At 30.2% G+C, this 17,194-nt stretch overlaps 4 protein-coding genes across 10 annotated transcripts; 1 reads left to right on the forward strand and 3 right to left on the reverse strand.

Annotated features, from left to right (window-relative positions):
* Positions 1 to 281: 281 nt before the first annotated feature.
* Positions 282 to 9,825, reverse strand: Tip60 (Histone acetyltransferase Tip60). 7 transcript variants are annotated; one of them, XM_085199017.1, is made up of 14 exons: positions 9,673 to 9,825; positions 9,479 to 9,605; positions 8,953 to 9,105; positions 7,856 to 8,002; positions 6,585 to 6,751; positions 6,194 to 6,403; positions 4,697 to 4,780; positions 4,051 to 4,252; positions 3,809 to 3,931; positions 3,294 to 3,456; positions 2,625 to 2,733; positions 2,075 to 2,178; positions 1,893 to 1,934; positions 282 to 520 (listed from the first exon to the last, which is right to left on the reverse strand). In XM_085199017.1, exons 1-13 carry the CDS (start codon positions 9,715 to 9,717, stop codon positions 1,928 to 1,930), a joined length of 1,641 nt encoding a protein of 546 aa, XP_085055143.1. In that variant the 5' UTR covers positions 9,718 to 9,825; the 3' UTR covers positions 282 to 520; positions 1,893 to 1,927. The 7 variants fall into 7 exon arrangements, with proteins under 7 accessions (XP_085055143.1, XP_085055144.1, XP_085055148.1 ...); XM_085199018.1 differs by lacking the exon at positions 1,893 to 1,934; XM_085199021.1 differs by lacking the exon at positions 282 to 520 and having other exon boundaries at positions 1,752 to 1,934; positions 8,977 to 9,105.
* Positions 9,826 to 10,489: 664 nt separating this feature from the next.
* Positions 10,490 to 11,488, forward strand: LOC146530836 (mitochondrial import inner membrane translocase subunit Tim9-like). Its single transcript, XM_085198920.1, has 3 exons — positions 10,490 to 10,707; positions 10,806 to 10,901; positions 11,272 to 11,488. The coding sequence occupies exons 1-3, from the start codon at positions 10,666 to 10,668 to the stop codon at positions 11,404 to 11,406; spliced, it is 273 nt and encodes a 90-aa protein (XP_085055046.1). The 5' UTR covers positions 10,490 to 10,665; the 3' UTR covers positions 11,407 to 11,488.
* Positions 11,489 to 12,123: 635 nt separating this feature from the next.
* Positions 12,124 to 14,099, reverse strand: LOC146530837 (uncharacterized). Its single transcript, XM_085198919.1, has 3 exons — positions 13,543 to 14,099; positions 13,131 to 13,270; positions 12,124 to 12,754 (listed from the first exon to the last, which is right to left on the reverse strand). Exons 1-3 carry the CDS (start codon positions 13,568 to 13,570, stop codon positions 12,236 to 12,238), a joined length of 687 nt encoding a protein of 228 aa, XP_085055045.1. The 5' UTR covers positions 13,571 to 14,099; the 3' UTR covers positions 12,124 to 12,235.
* Positions 14,100 to 14,108: 9 nt separating this feature from the next.
* LOC146530838 (UDP-glucosyltransferase 2-like) lies at positions 14,109 to 16,805 on the reverse strand. The gene is made up of 4 exons (XM_085198915.1): positions 15,911 to 16,805; positions 15,331 to 15,553; positions 14,727 to 14,943; positions 14,109 to 14,469 (listed from the first exon to the last, which is right to left on the reverse strand). Exons 1-4 carry the CDS (start codon positions 16,718 to 16,720, stop codon positions 14,166 to 14,168), a joined length of 1,554 nt encoding a protein of 517 aa, XP_085055041.1. The 5' UTR covers positions 16,721 to 16,805; the 3' UTR covers positions 14,109 to 14,165.
* Between the last annotated feature and the right edge of the window lie 389 nt (positions 16,806 to 17,194).

Below are 17,194 nucleotides of genomic sequence, written 5' to 3' on the forward strand. Positions count from 1 at the left end.
ATGTGTCACTCTGGATTAATTATTTTCATTTACTCGCTGACAGACAAGGCACGGCGTTAAGATACGCCTCACCACGCAAAAAAGTCTACCTAGATCTACCCTTCAAAATGCAATAATTATGCAGAAAAAAAAATCTTTCTCACATTACTTAATAACATTTTAAACACAAATCGAAATGCTCATGTGACGATTACGATAGTGAATGTTTCTTGTCACTTTAGTGGGTGACACACAATTATAAATTATCCAGAATAATACTCAACATGAATGAAAATCAGTAATTAAGAACTAAACATATTTATTTATATATCACAATATAGAACGACTCAGTTATATAAAATGTAATTTACATAATATACAGACACTATAAGTAAATGACAATTATTGCAAAAAACAATATTGTTAAATTAAAATACTGAGTAAAAATTTACCAATTCAGCAGGAATTCAAAAAGGTTTCACTGCTAACACGATGTCTATTTAAAATGTTGTGTAACTTCATTTCAGTGATGCAGCACTACCTGAAATTGAAATTAATTATTTATTTATATTTCTTGTAAACTAATATTTCAACCCTTAATTGGGTACCAGAAAACAATTTCCTTTATATATACATAAATATCCATACCAATTTTAAATATAAATCTAATCCCTAAACAGGCATAGGGAATTAATTTAACAACAGATTTTTTTTAGTTTCCGTTACAGTAATATATTACATAATTATATAGGAATAGTAGTAAATAGTATTATTTTGACAAGCATTAGAAAATTAGAACCATAGCATAAAAATAAAAAGAAATGAAATTGTATTGGTGTTTTGCCCGTTTAAGGGTTAAACATTTTATAGTTTTCGTAGAACAAAATGTCTTCAAAGAAACAGATGTTGAGCAAACACCAATTTTAAATAATTTTATAATCAGTAACCAATTTTAATTTTAATTTCTCAATATTGCTAATAAAAATTATTTTTTTATTTAAAGAATGAGATACATTACTTTATATTAATATTAGAAACCTACGGATTTACACCAATTTTAAACTGACTAAATGCTCTACGAAAAGTAATTTTCCATTAAGTATACGAGTTAGCACCGTGTAAAGCCCACAGTTAATATGAATGAATGAGTGAATAATAAAAATAATATTGTTAAAAATTGTTACATAATGCAATTATATAGAACAAAAATTATTATAAAGCCATTAAAATTCTAGAATTATGTGGAATAACAATATTTTTTAATGCAGTAAAATTGAGAATTGTGATATATTTAAATACGATGATATCCATTTCAATAACATAACCAGTATCAATAAGCAGAATATGAATAAATACATAAAGATGAATCATGAAGATGAAGAAAATATATATTAGACATATTTTATGATAAATATAATAAAGGAGCTGAGTGCGCTTTAAAAATTACATAAATATTTAAAAGTGTTAGTAAATGTATGACCAAAGCTTTTGTTAGCAATTGTTATAATTAATTACATAGTAAAGCTGATATACCGATTATTATATAAAGATATCTGAATAAGAATTATTTGTAATGTTGCTATAAATATCAAGTGTGACGTCATATATGTTTATCATAGTCTATATGACTCACATATGTTATAAATTATGATCAATATTAGAATAAATTGATCTTCCATATTTAAAATTAATATTGTATTTCGATTAATAATAAACATATGAAACATATTTTAAACTCGTATCAAATTTGGCGCTGTCAACAAAACAAACATAACGAAAAACGGTAGTTTTACTTAAAATCGATTTTTGTTTAATGTCGATTTTTATATAATAATCTCGACTAGCAAAATAATCAGAAATTCTCATACAATAATCGGTTATATTATGGATATTAGATACAAAATGAGTCATACGTGTCGAAGCCCGAGTTAGATCTCGCATCTCCGATTCAAACACTGGTAACAAAAGAAAAATATATTTAAAAACAATACTGTACTATATTATAATTTTCTGTTAAATTTGTGATAAGCTTTCTTTTAGAAATGAAAAGTAAAATTATATGACAGTAGGGATATTAAAATGGCGGTTGAGTTACCATTTCGCTCGTTTCGACCAATCTTTGGGCGTCCAGTGTAAACATTTTGGATCGATTCTTAATAATTTCTTTTCCATTGCTTTTTCGTGTTGTTGTATTGTATCCTGTAATATAGTCTTTTACGTATAATAAAAACGAATATATTTTTTTTAACATTATGACGTATCTTCTCTCTCTCTCTCTCTCTCTCTCTGTTCTCTCTTCTTACCAGAACGAGGATATGAAAATGAGTACTTCCCCTAAATGGGTATCAATCGAATCCACAGCGGGTTTTATATATAAAGTTTTAAAAAACAAGAGGAATAGAAAATTGTTCGTAGATTGATAATCGTAATATATTTTGTAAAATATTATACACAATAACATAAATTGAACGAATAAAATCTAAACTTTCTATGTACTGTAAATACAAATAAGGCTCAACATAATTATCCAAGAAAAGTAAGTTCAAATTTGGCAATATTCAATTCTTTACGTTTTGAGTAGGAAATTACCATTTTCAACAATTAATTTCAAATATTATTCATTTTAACATACGAATACATTTTACCTGATTAACAGAAATTATATACTGTCCCTTGTAATAATTGATGAGGTTTAAATTTTGCAATGTACTTATAACATCTTCTTTTTTTATGCTTGTTAATTCACATATTTCACTGTAAAATAAAATATCACTTGCGTTAGAAATACATAAAGAGTCTAGCCTTACAAGCATGAGAAAGTTGCACTGGCTTCTAATGAATTATTTTTAATATGATTTTATTGTTTTTTATTTCTCCATTTTTATGACCATGTTTTTGTCTCCAAACTTTATAGTAAAGGAATTATGGGAGTAAAGAATATACTATTAAAGATATTTTAATGTTTAAATTATAGTTGAGACTGAGAGGTGGCATCCATACTTTTTGCAATTCTTTCAAATGACGTTGGTTTCACAACAAAAAAAACATGTGAGTGCAATTTTTTAACAAAAACGAAATACCATAAACTTAATTAAAGGTGATAGCGGCACGATTTTTAGAGGCAACCCTAGTGTAATCTATTCTAATAACATGTATCATTCTTAAAAATATGTTTAATTAAAAAACTAATACCTGCAGATTCATGCAATGGGATCTTAGGCCATAATAATACCAAATCAGTTACAATTACCAAATAAATACTAATAAGTATAAAATATCAAAAATTATGCTTCATAAATAAAGAATAAACTTACTTAATAGTAATAATTGGTTTTTCATTATCAACCATGGGTTTGATATTTATTAATATTTCGAGTATGGTTTGCGCCCAGTAACTTCTATATGATAATAATCCGAGATCTGATAGAGGTTTCTCTGGTGACCCAGTTTTCCCTTCAAACTTTGATAATTCGTAACCTAAAAAATACGTAGATAAATTAAAATCTCAATTAAAATAAAATATACATATATTTGTAGGAATATAACAGTAACAAGCAAAGGCAATCTTAACGTTATTGATGATTTACCTGTAAGAAATCATCAATAACGTTAAGATTGCCTTTGCATAAAAAGTTAAATAGAAAATATAATCAGAGGAATGGCAAAAAACATTAAAAAATCAAGTTTTACCGCTAGTAATTGAACATATTTTATGCATATCTTAATATTTCGGGGGCTTTTTTGAGAATCCGTTACTCTCTTTACTTTAGTTTTTTTTTTAAATACTAAAAGAGGCACCCCTGGCAAAGGTGAAAAAAAAAACACTTACTGAATTCTATAAGTAGTGTTCCATATCCTTTTCTTTGGTATGGAGGTAATGTCAATATACACGCTACATTGTAGTCTTCTGTACTTTCTTTCTCTTTTGAAAAATATCCAACTATGTGAAATCCTTTAAAAGAAACATATTGATATTAAACTATTGTATTGTTACATCTACCTTTATCTAGTTACCAGACCAAGGAAATGTACACGTGGAATAACTCTATAAAAATATTTTTTAAAAATCACCTCTATGGTCATATTCCGTCATAACATAAAACAAGAATGGATCAGTATCGTAATACAGTGTTTTATGATCTAAAAACAATTTTGCGAGTAAACACAAATTCTGCGCATAGCATTTGTTCTTCCTGCCGTCTATTTCGAAGAAAGATATACTTCCTTTTCTGTATATCTCGTTGCCCGGCGGATGTTTCAGTTTGCACTTTATCTAAAATAGATATAAAAAATAACTATAAACATAGTTTATTATATGCTTTAAGGTCTTGGTTAAAGATATTTTCACAGATAACGTTTAAAAATCAGGATGCGCGTTGCAGGAAAGATGCCAAAAAGAAATGAAGAAAGGACGGAGTACAAGATCAGTGTAAATGGTAAGATGGTAATGGTATACTTGGGAAGTATGTAGTGTGAGATACGAGATGGATATGGAAAGACGTATTGCTGCCTTGAACAGCCTCATCTGTATTGATGAGACGGCGAAACGTCAGCACAACTGCACCTTTGGCCGTACACACAATACAGTATTGGTACCGACTCCCTCATACAGCAGTGAAACGTAGGTATTACAGAAGAAGAATGAAAGAAAGAAGAATGTCGTGGAGATGCAATCTTCTCGTAGTCTAGGTCATAAAATTATGAAATTAGAACTTACCAAATGTCGCTCTAAGCATTTTTTACTCTTTCTGTATTTAAGACAGAATTCACAAATATATATGCAGGTGAGGTTAACCATCTCCTGAAACCAAACAATATTATATAATTCATATAATTTATGTTTTCAATTTACTTATTATGGCATTGCGCAAGGCATTTAAATCCGCGCCACGACGGCCTCATTAATTAATATAGAAGTAACAAATATTTTTTTAAATATAAAATCATACATAATATTGTTAAAGATAAGTAAAAGTATTAGAAGTTGAATTATTATAATTCCAACAGACAAAAATATTTTTAGCCTAATTTCCATTGTGGCAATTACACTCTTAATGTATTTTAATTGAACGTCAGAAGACCATATAATAATTTTATTAATAATAACATATTCTAAATATATATATATATATATATATATATATATATATATATATATATATATATACAGGGTGTCCCAGGAGTCAACGATAAAACGAAAACAGGTGATAAACCAAGTCGTGACAGTTATGAGAAAAATATAAAAAAACTGACCCAGGACCTATAAGGATAGTGCTCGAGTCTGCGATCTCGCAAGCCATATACTCGGTCTTTGATACATTGCCAATATGCATTTCATTCATGGAGAGTGCTTATGTAATGCTAATGCTGCAGCTAGAATGTATCGGAAAAGATACCAAAACGTTGAACGTCATCCCGATTATTGTGAATTAAGATTTTTCTCTTTTCAACAAAGAAGTAATCCAGCAAGTATCGTACCATTTCGGAATCCAGATTAAATGCGCCAACTTTTAAAGTTACTTGCAAAAACAGTGTAGTACATTTTTTTTATAGTACAGTCGGTTAAAGTTGGGTGTACTAAATATTTTGAATTTAATGTTTGGCAAAAACACGGCATTTTATTGAAAACCGATGCAGGTATGTTTCAATTTTAAACCGTAATTCACAGAAGGGTTACTCATAATTACATTACAGAAAAAAAATGAAAAAAGAGTAATATTTGTAGTCTTAGGACTTGAAAAACCATCACAGGGTGTCGGTTTTTCCGATTTTTTTTTAAATCGATACAATATGAAAAATAGATGACAAAATTTTTTTTTTATATTTTTCTCATAACTGTCACGACTTGGTCTATCACCTGTTTTCGTTTTATCGTTGACTCCTGGGACACCCTGTATATATAATCTGTGTTCACTATTCTGGTCTCATCTCTATGGCTGTGGGCCACTAGACTAAAGTACTTAGTTTTAGTATTAGGACACTTTAATTACATATATTGTATATTGTCTGACCATGGGCTATAAGACTGCAAAATGTTTAATATTAACACATTGGAAATAAAAAAAACCATATCCTATGTCAGCCTAAATGCATCATTTTTATGTTTTTAATCGTTGTCACTAGCTGATCTGGCTGAGGGCGTGGCCGTACCACTTGCTTTTTACCATCCAGGGGATTACCCTCAGTAATATCAAGACATTCAAACTAAAAATACCTGCGGGTATGGTGCAAAATACCAAGGCCGTATCCTATGTCGTCCTAATTCAATCATTTCTATATTCTTCATCCTTGTCACTAAGTCGTCGTGACCGTGGGCCACCATACTTCCGGACTGACGCGGTCTCGCCGTGGGAGTGGCGGTACCACTTGTTATTTCACCATCTAGGGGATTACCCTCGGGAGGATCGAGTTGGGGGGTTAGTGACTGAAAAAAAATTATGGCAAAAGTGAAAATTATTAATGTTTTTTATATGTGTTGATTGTAAACATTATATAGGATTTTGACACATAAAAAGTATAACTTTAACAGTTAATGGCATTTACTATTGAGATTATAGATATTTAATTTCATTAGATATTTAATAAAGAAAAGAAAGAAAAGTTACTTCGCTATTTTCCAAAGAATTAGCTTTTCTTTTCCTATTAATTTTTTTCTGTAATGCAGCAGCTAGTACCGCCCCCCCGTTGACGAGAGACGATGAATCGTTAACCAGCGTCGGACTTGCTGGACGTGATATCAATTGTTTAGGTTCCCCTGGTGTAGCTGGTGTAACTTAAAATATAATTGTTTTTATAATTTAAAAAACTGATTAAGTTTGAGTCGGACTCGCCCACTGTACCTTTCGTAACAATTTTAGGATTGTATGTCAACGGGTAGTATAATTTTTAAAAGTGAACAACCTTAGGTTTGCGGGCATATGCGCCCATTTTGTATAAATTCAGGTTCAAGCTGTATCCCGCACACAGCAGGGTAGTCAGAGAAAACCTTGTGTTAAGACATTATACATTCTTAAGCATATTAGAAAGCTAAAAATGCAATAATTTGCAAAAGTATATAAAAATATACTTAACAGATTTAACTTATAATGTGATGTAGTAATAACATTTTTTTTAGCTTCACGGTCCTAAAGACAATGGTAATAAGTCAAAAGGGGGTGTTGAGTTTCGATATTCAATACGCAATGTCACGAAATTTGTATTAACGGACGGAGAGTTAGGCCACTCCTCTCCACTCTAGGTTTCCTCTGGCTACCCTGATAAATACCAGATACAATGTTCACTTAAAAAAATATTGTTTTCTTATTCTATCTGTCCCAAAAAGTTCATTTAGCATTCTTTTTAAATAAATCATCAATTAAGTTTCAGTCAAGTGTCAGATTTGATGCTTCATAATTTTCTAATTTTAAATATTTGTAACCAGAAGTTCTATATGAAGTGCATTAGTGACTATAATATATAATTTTATTCATATTAACATTCCAATCTCTACAATTTCTTATGACATATATGAGATTTTAACTTACTAATAATTAAAATACATGCACTATTTGTTAAAATATAAACTACACAAACAATATTATACCTATAATATGATGTATACCTATAATATTATAGAGGCCAGTTGTGGTGCAGGGGTATAAGCGTGCAACTGTAAACACGACAGGTAATGTGGATCATAAACAAAGCAGCTAGTGAATCCTGGAACTTAACACTGCATTTTGTGTCATTGTCAGAGTGAGGAAATGGAAATAATAATAATATAATGAATTTACCTCAAGTGAGAATCAAACTCACAATCGTTGCTGATTTACAGACGCTGTGCTACAACAACCTCGCTTTTATGATATACTATATGTATGGAAGAGTAAAAACATACCAGGAACAGGCTTTGGTGTGGAACCATTGAGTGCATTATGAATAATTTTCTCGGGTAATTTAGGTGTAGTTTGATGATTCACATTATTTTCTCTAGGTGGAATGCTAAGTGATTTTTGGATCTCGCTAACACTGCAGACACTATCATCTGCAGAAAAAATATAAAAACTATAAATGTTTTCATTATATTACATTCATTTATATGAAGTGTTTATAAAAATAAAATATAAGTATAATGCAAATACTATATTAATTATCCTTTTCTACAACAATTTCATAAGATTTGCATCAAAAAGGTCTAGTACATACATTAACTAATGTAAAAAATCTAAAGTATGTGATAGATGATAGAAGGGTAAACATTTGAAAATAATCAATGATTCATAAATTAAGAGAAGCAGAAAGTGGGTAACAAAAGTGTTTTAAATGGAACTAAGTGTCTTAAGACTAGGGTCCCAGGTTCCTTTTGCCTACCCTGCTAAGGGTGGGATACAGTGTGAAGCTGCAAAAAAAGAATGATGTAGATGATACAATAATACTACCAAAGAGTATCTGAAAATATGCAATATAGGAAGTAAATAATTAAAATATAGTGGAAGTTTTATTATCCAGCTCTAGACTAAGCAATTTTGTAATTGTCATGCAAATGTAGAAGTTTTATATTTAGTTTCAAAGTAAATTTTGACAAAAATGAGGTCTATTACTAATATTATTAAAAAATTAAAAATACATTACACACACACAATTTTTTTTAAATACACAAGCATAGTTATGTTTTTTTTTGTTTCATAATTTAAGTCTAATATTTTTTTCAAAACTTATTTTCATATATTTGATTCAAGTTAATCATTGAGTTAAGTTAATCAAGTTTCTATTGTATTACAATATAGTCCTTGAAATGTAGTACATATTTACATGCAACTATTATATAGGTTTCAAAATAATTACAAAAAAATCAAATATAAAAAAAAATAATAATAATAAACACATCAATAACTCTAACTAGAAACAATACAACAAAATATTAGCTCTACTAGCGCCCATATAAAAAAAGTAAGTACTGCCTAAATCTAAGATCTAATAGCAAAACACACATACTAAGAAAATTAGGCATGACGCCACCTCCAGATCCAATGTGAGTTTTCTTTGGAGTTGTAGTACCCCCGGTTGGTGCACCATCTCGTCTTGGAAATTGTACTTTCCTTGTATCCAGCCATGATTCATGAACCCACTCATCAAGACGTTTGTTAACTATAAACATTATGTAAATAAAAGTCAATAATTTTTATGTATATAATTTTTATTTATGAAAAATGTTATTGAGTGACTGAGAGACAACCCAGAGAACACTATGAGAGGTTTTCTCGAAATTGCTATTGGAAAAAGTTTGCTTATACATTTCAATTAAATACACTATCTACAACCACCACCATATAAGTCACTTCTGTTACTAATATAAAAATCTTTCCAATTACACTCATCTTGAATTTTGTAATTTCTCCAAATCTTTTAATATTTAATAAAATATTTATTTATTTAGTTATAATATATATATAAACTTCTTTGCTTTAGATATCTCTGAATGAATAATAATAATGTAACTAAATGTAACACAATAACTTACAATCTACGTAATGCACATAATATCCTCTTTGTCCATGAATTTCTTTGATGCTTATAATTTCTGCGAGGGGCCAGTCATCACCACCCTGCATTCGAACTGGTAAACGGCATCCTTCCAACAACGATGCCTATAAAAATGTTTTTTTTTTATATTCATTATTAGTAACTATTTATAACTAATATAAAAAAACATACTGTTGAATCACAAAATGTTGTAATTTCATCCTCATTTTCGTTCATATTCCTAATTTTTCTCACAAAAAAACACCACAAATTCACTAAACAATAAAGTGTCAAACGTCAAGCCGTCAAAGCATTTTGACAGTGACATTTTCAGGGAAAGTTAAGATTACATAGATTTATAATTAAAGAAGTGAACTGAACTGAATTGAACTAGATTTATAATAAAGAATTGTAAATAGTTGTTTATAATCAACTATTAATTATTAGTCTACAATTCTAATACTAATATGGTAGCATTATAATTTGGAGGAAAAAAATTATGCCAATCGTCGCTAGTTCAATTAAGTTTAATATTATGTTTTCAAAGCAAAAGTAAATTTATTACTCAATAGCTCAAACACATTACATTATTTAGAGACTTTTTGTCAAAATATTTTATAATTTATTATGTTAGTGTTATTTATTCCACACTTAGAAACGAGCAATACTTTTTAGAAAACGTATAAAAATTGGAACGTAGCGTCAGACGGGTTCCAATAGGGGTTCAAATCCCGCTATGTTCAATTTTTAATGCATTTTCTAAAAAGTATTTTATAATTGAATCTAGAGATTTATTTATTAGTAATAATTATAATTAGGTCTTATAATTATTACTAATAAATAGGTGTATTTAGAGACATTTAACAATAAAATATTTTAATAAAAAGTTTAATTTAAGATCTAAATTAAAATAACAAATGATTATAAATGAATTATGATATGACTCAAATATATTTTAAAAATATTCTTATTCAATCTATGAATTTTATAAATTATTCTAAGACAAAAAGACTATCCCCAATTCTATCCTGGCAACACAGTTCCTATTTTTGAGGTTAGACTTTTCTTGAATTTTCAATTTTGTAACTTGTAAAAGTTTTCGAAGAATTAAACATTGCGGAATTTATGTTCTAATAAAATAACATTTATTTATATCTAAAAGGTGTACCTTTTTAGATTTTTAAAATGGCCGCTCCACAAATGAGCGAAGCTGACCAGCTAAAAACGGTTTGTATTTACTGAGAACATATTAATTAAAAGTTGAATAAGATATTAAAATAAAATATTCATTTGACATTTTAATATACTTTATTTTTTCATTTCAGTTTAAGGATTTTCTGGTTCAATATAACAAACTCTCAGAACTCTGCTTCAATGACTGTATCCATGATTTTACGTCAAGAAATCTCAGGCCTGCAGAAGTAATATATAAATTTAAATATTCTTACTATAGTTCATTGAAATTTGTAATTGAGATTAATTTATTTGAATGTATGGCTCAATTAAATACTAGAAGTGGAGATCCGATTATCCTTACTTTATTTAGACGCGCGATCATTCGTACATAGAGGACATATTTTATACTCTTTGATTGATACATAGTCCCTAATATTGTTGTCATAGATGCACTTATCCCTAACAGAGATTTCTTCCAGTCAACCTATGGATGTGAGAGAAAGTAACCCACAACCATCATATTTTCTTCACCCATTTCTTTATTCAAATATTCCATTATTTAAATGCCTAACAACATAACTATAGTAATTATGAGGAATACATTTTACTTTTCAGGATAAATGTACATCCAATTGTATGGAAAAGTACTTAAGGACAAATCAGCGAGTGTCACAAAGATTCCACGAATTTCAGATGATCGCTAATGAGAATATGTTAGCATTAGCCCAGAAGTCTGGGAATCCTAGTTAAGCTATTGAATTATTGTATATTTAATATATTGTTTTAGTGTTTTGGTTTGACTGTTGCAAAATAAATATTGTTGATGAACTTAGATCTAATTTATAAATCTTAGTCAAGTAGAATATGTTTCATTTAATGTAATATTTCTTGTCAAAATTTGATCTCAAATGTTGTATACTGAAGAACTACACTGAATAGTAGGGTAGGCACAATACTAATGTCAAGGCAATTACTCCAGTGTCTATTTCTGTGATTACCTGAACATAATGTCATATCTTGCCAGGGCAAGAAAGTAATTCGGGACAGTGTGTTAAGTGGCAAAACTTAACACTGTGCTTTGTCTTGCCTTAGCATGAAAATATTATAATCTTCTGTGTAAGGATCAAATACCACAACTCCATTTAAATAGTAAGGCCAGACATGGTGTAGGGGCACAAGGTGTGATTGTAAACACATTGTGGGTTTGATTTCCATTTATGAAAATAAAATATTTAATATTTTCAACTTTTTCCTCTGGTGTTGAGGCAAAACAAGGTGTTTTCCACCACTCAACAAGCCTCCGGAATTTGTCAAAGCAGGGAGCAGAGTGTCTTCTTGACTCCCTCTGCTAGCCCAGCTACATGCTGGGACATAGTATAAAGCAAAGCTGAAAATAAAAATATTAACAATTTTATATTATTATCACTACAACCCAGCTGTTAATTAAAATTTCAATCTCTTGTGTGACTTGATAAAAATGTTTTTATTAAATATTAATATGTTAATTACAGCTATAAAAAAAAATATATATATTTATATAAGTATGCAGAAATGAAGCCAAAATAGTTTTTATATAATGTTAATTTGTTTTAGAAGTGTCGTTATTGTTAATTTTACACGCTGTATTAGAGCTTTTCTTCGGACAGGGCTTATAGCATCTTGGTTCTGGAGGCGAAAAGTCTATGACAAAAGATGATTGAGAACTTGTGTAATCAAAATGATAATCGTTGAACTTTGCTTCTACACTAAATTTAGCATCTTTTGTGTCGTCATTCTCATCAGCATTTAATACGTATTTTAATGGATACGGTCCTGATGGGGCGTTACTTATATTCGAAGGCTTTGTGCATATTTGATATTGGCCTTGGTGACGTATGATTCTTATTAGTGGTTGGGGGTTGCAAGGCGGTTTTGGACATAGTTGCGACGAGGGGCAGACCGCCAGGCATTTTGGTGGGCTACAACATGTCTTATAGCAGGGTGTTCTCAAGCAAGTTGATGGACATGGCGTGCACTCGCTACTTTTCATACAATTGTGTTGCTCTATTCTTTTGAGCACTGGACATGCTATGTGACCTGGTCGCCATCCGCATCGTAACTTGAAATAGAAATTATTATATTAAGAATATAGGTAATATCAGTTGAAATAAGTAAATTTAATTTATTAATGAAGCCGTCGTCGCGCAGGTACTCAAGGGTATGTCTAACGCGACGGTTGTGGGTTCGATCGAGGAAATGAAATATTATTTCTTAATATTTTCATTTCTTCGCTCTGGCAGCAAGGCAAAAAGAGACCGGCGTTGGATTCTGCCACTCAACAGTCAATGCCTCAAAAAATTCGGCGGAAAGTGAGGAACGGAGTGTCTTAACACTAGCCCTTTGGTATAAGGGATACAGCCTGAAGCTGATTTTTGATTTTGTAATTTAATTTATTATTTAGTTCTGTAATTTTATTAATTATTTATATATAAAACCTGGTGTTCTGGGGCATCTTTCGCTGTGTAGAGCCATCCCATATGTTTAGGAATAGGTCCAGGTTTGACATCATGTTTTTGTAAGCAGCGGTGTTTCGGTATATCACATCGTCCCAGGCAGCTCACCGATGACTTATTTGCTTAAAAATAAAAAAAAGTAGTATAAAAACTACACAGTACATATTTACATAGTAGGTATATTTTAAGTAAAAAGCAGATTTTGACAACCAATATGGTAATTGTTTGTCAGTAATAAGTATACCTAAAAAATTAAGGAATTATGAAGAAAAATCAATAGCCTATGGGATGTAGAGGCGATCAGTAGTCTATTATAAAATTATAAATTAATTTAATAGTTGAGTTTGCGCATTTCGTACTAGCGTAGGTAAAAACATAAATAATATTAGCTTACATTGCCCAGGCTTACAGCAACACGCCATTGTAGGAACTCGGAATTTCTGAAAGAAATTAATAATTTATTTTTAAATAATATAGTGTTGTTGTCAGCACCACTTTAATTGAAACTACAGTTTTAACTACTGTTGAAATTTGAATCTAATTGCCTTAAGATGTGAATCTAAAACTCTTTAAAAATAATTATAGAGCTTACCTCTTATGGTGTTTATGGTGTATTCATTATGAATTTCGGCATTTTGTTGGTTTCGAAAATATATTTTTCATGTTATAATATCATTATTTAACATTGCAGTTTTTTGCAGTATTTAACAGTGCTAATGTTCTTGAAATTACATATTTTATGAAGTGTGCTTTGAGTTTGAAAGAAGATATTCATTAATGACTTTATTTATTTTTAAAGAAATTTATTTATTTTTGGCCTGCACTAATGTTGATATTATTTAAAAAAAAAATCACTTAAACGAAATAACTGCAAAATGATGAATCATAAAACTTTTTATAGTTTTTATGAGACTTACTTAAATACTTTTATAAAAAAAAAGGTGCAAATGAGTAGACAGGATAGTAATAAAAAAGTTTATTTCCAAAACTTATTATTTATTAATATTTCAGCGTGCGCTAATCACCTTTTTTCTTTTTCTTATTTTTATTTTTTAAACTCTGCACCTCGCTCTTTTTACTATTTCCACACATCAGAGTAAGTGTTAATTTAGTTACGTATCCCACAGAAATGACTGCAAGTGCTAGGACACCTACGACGTCGAGACTATAGTACTGGTAACGAGGAACATCGGCTGCCGGGGTTCTGTACGTGTAGTTGGGATACTTTGCGGCAAATTCTGTCCAGTATATAGCAGTATCCAACGGAGGTAATGGACGATCCTTCCATGCTTTTGATAAGGTCTTTACGTTCTCTCGGAATCTATTAAAGATATATATTTTCTTATAGCGGTAAGAATTTAGAACATGCCCATTTAAAATAGTTTTTTGAAACACAGTTCAAATTAATATAATTTAAAATTAAATGCATAAATATCGTCTTAGTTTTATCAAATGACATACTTATACATCAAATCTTATCAAATATTAGTAAAGATGGTCAGTCACAGTCAGTTAAATAGCCGATAAAATAAAAAAGATAGCTTAAGCGTACAAAATTCGTTAGTTTTACTTAAGTACCTCGGATCCAATACTTTTTTTAATGCTGCTACTAAATTATTTTTTGTCAAATCTCTGATTTGCAGTGTAACTCCAAGTCCACTTTCTTCTATTGATGCTGCATTAGAGGGCTGATCACCCATTACGGGCATAGCCACCGTGGGTACCCCGAAATGTATGGCCTCCGTAGTTCCACCCATACCAGCATGGGAGACAAAAGCTAGTGTTTTAGGGTGACCTGGAATGAGAGTGGATTAAAACTCTTTAGTCTTATGAATGTAGGTAAGTATTGATGGATCTTTTAAACTTTGATTTTTGTTTGATAGATACAACAATTTGTAATCTTTTAAGGCTATGATTCATAAAATTTATTATATGTAGATACTTAAGTATATCTATTTATGATGAAGGGGACGTCAATTAATAACGTGATATTGTTTTTTTAACATTTTTTAATAAAATTATACCGAGCAAAATAAATAAACGTGATATCTTACTATATCCTCTCTCCGCCTTGCGATATATCGTGATTTTTGACGATTTTCACCTCGGAATACTTAATTGAAAATATTAAATTTTTCTATCCAAAGACCAGAGGTGTGTTAATTTTTTTGTAATAGCTTACCTAAAATATCAACTTGCGGCAACCAGCTCGCAACATAAAGCTTATTTTTGTCCATCTTCATATCTTTACTTTCCCATTTCCAAATGAATCTATATGGAAGTTCAGCAATGGCTCCTAAAATCTCTTTTAGTTTATCGTCTGGCATCGTAGAAGCTTTAACGACGGATCCAAAACTTATGTATATGACACCATGTTCTGCTTCGTCCATAAATCTCTTTAACTCCTGTAAATATAAATTTTGTAATTAATTTACGAATTATATTTTGAGACAACCGATGTTTATATATCACAAAATTTTATATATTGTTAAATGTCCTTGTTTTAAGAATACATCATTTTTAAATATAGCAAGAAGAAGAAGCTAAGGAAGGGTTATTTTTTACTTAGTTACTTATATAAGGCAAATTTGCTCTATACCCCATTTAATTTCTTAAAAAGTTATTAAAATAAGAAGAAAAGACCCCGTTTACTTTTACGGATTTGTGCATGGTTGTTTAATCCATATTAAATAATATGGCAACTGAACAAACATTTTTTACTCTAAGTTCAAAACAAAAAAGTTTTTTTATTAATAACTTACTCCAATTAATGGGTTGCTGTTTTTCACATGGAAACCACCTACTTCAATAACATTACTAGGAAATAGCCGCGATCCCGTGAGAACAAAATTGTGATACAATAGTAAGAACTTTATTTCTTTTGCTAATTCTTCCAATGGAGGTATATCATCATAATATTTAGCTAGCTCTAATTGGTCGTTCCTTTGACTATTTATATAGAATAGCGTATTGAAGTACAAATCAAATACAGTTCTTTCAACTCTTTGCCATAATGTAGGTTTTGTTCCACCTTCCAAAAAATGATATGAAACGAATGATGGGTTATTTGGAATACCAAATCTACTGTACTGCCAAGGCATCAAAATGTGAGATGCTATGCCCACAACTGGTGCCTTCAGCTTGTAAGCAATTCCTAAAGCACAATCACTGTTAAACTGTTCAACCACTATTACATCGAACTTCGTTTTGTTTTCAACAAGTTTTCTAACTTCTTGGTTAGCTAACAACACTGCACAGTTCTCCTTTCCAGCATTAGTTAAGAAGAATCCAACACCTAATATAGTTGAATATGATCTGGAAAAGGGTAAGTCATCCTCCACAATTTTGATACTTCCAGCTAAGCTTATATCGCGATAATTGGCCGGCGAGTGCGCTTCCGGAAAGTGTGAAATCACTGTTATATTGTGGCCCCGTCTAGCTAGTTCTTGTAAATACACTCTGTATACAAAAAAATGGCTTTTTCCTTGGTAGGGAAATATTCCCAAAATATTTAACGCGCTTACTTTGTATAAAATAACACAGAAAAATAGAGATAACGTGTAAAACTTCATATTTGCAGCCACGCGAGAGTCACGGCCGTCCGCGACGTACTGACTTGAATTGAATTGTATATTAGCATTTATCACTCACTGATTTACTGCTTAGTATATAATATAGACAATCTTAAAAGTATATGACTCAATATTGTGGATGACTTTGTAAATGTATAAATACATAATACTTAGTTTATACATTTACTTGCTTTATAAGTGCTTATTATGTATGTTTTTTTTTAGCTTTACGCTATATCCCGCATGTAGCATGGTAGGCAGACGGAGCCTAGTGTCAAGATACTCCGCTCTCCACATTTCGGAATTATGGATGACTCTGGATTCTTGTGAATTTGAATTAATTATAGCAATTTATATACTACATGAAAAAGATAATTAAGTATTTCTTGAAAATCATTGAAAAGAAATAGTATAATTAATTTTGTAGAAGATTACTTACAACTAAAAAATACGACCAATATTAATACTTGATAT

The sequence above is a fragment of the Heliconius melpomene genome, chromosome 16 (genome assembly GCF_056956725.1).
Source record: "Heliconius melpomene rosina isolate 202511_hmr_F chromosome 16, ASM5695672v1, whole genome shotgun sequence".
In the NCBI taxonomy this organism is placed as follows: domain Eukaryota; kingdom Metazoa; phylum Arthropoda; class Insecta; order Lepidoptera; family Nymphalidae; genus Heliconius; species Heliconius melpomene.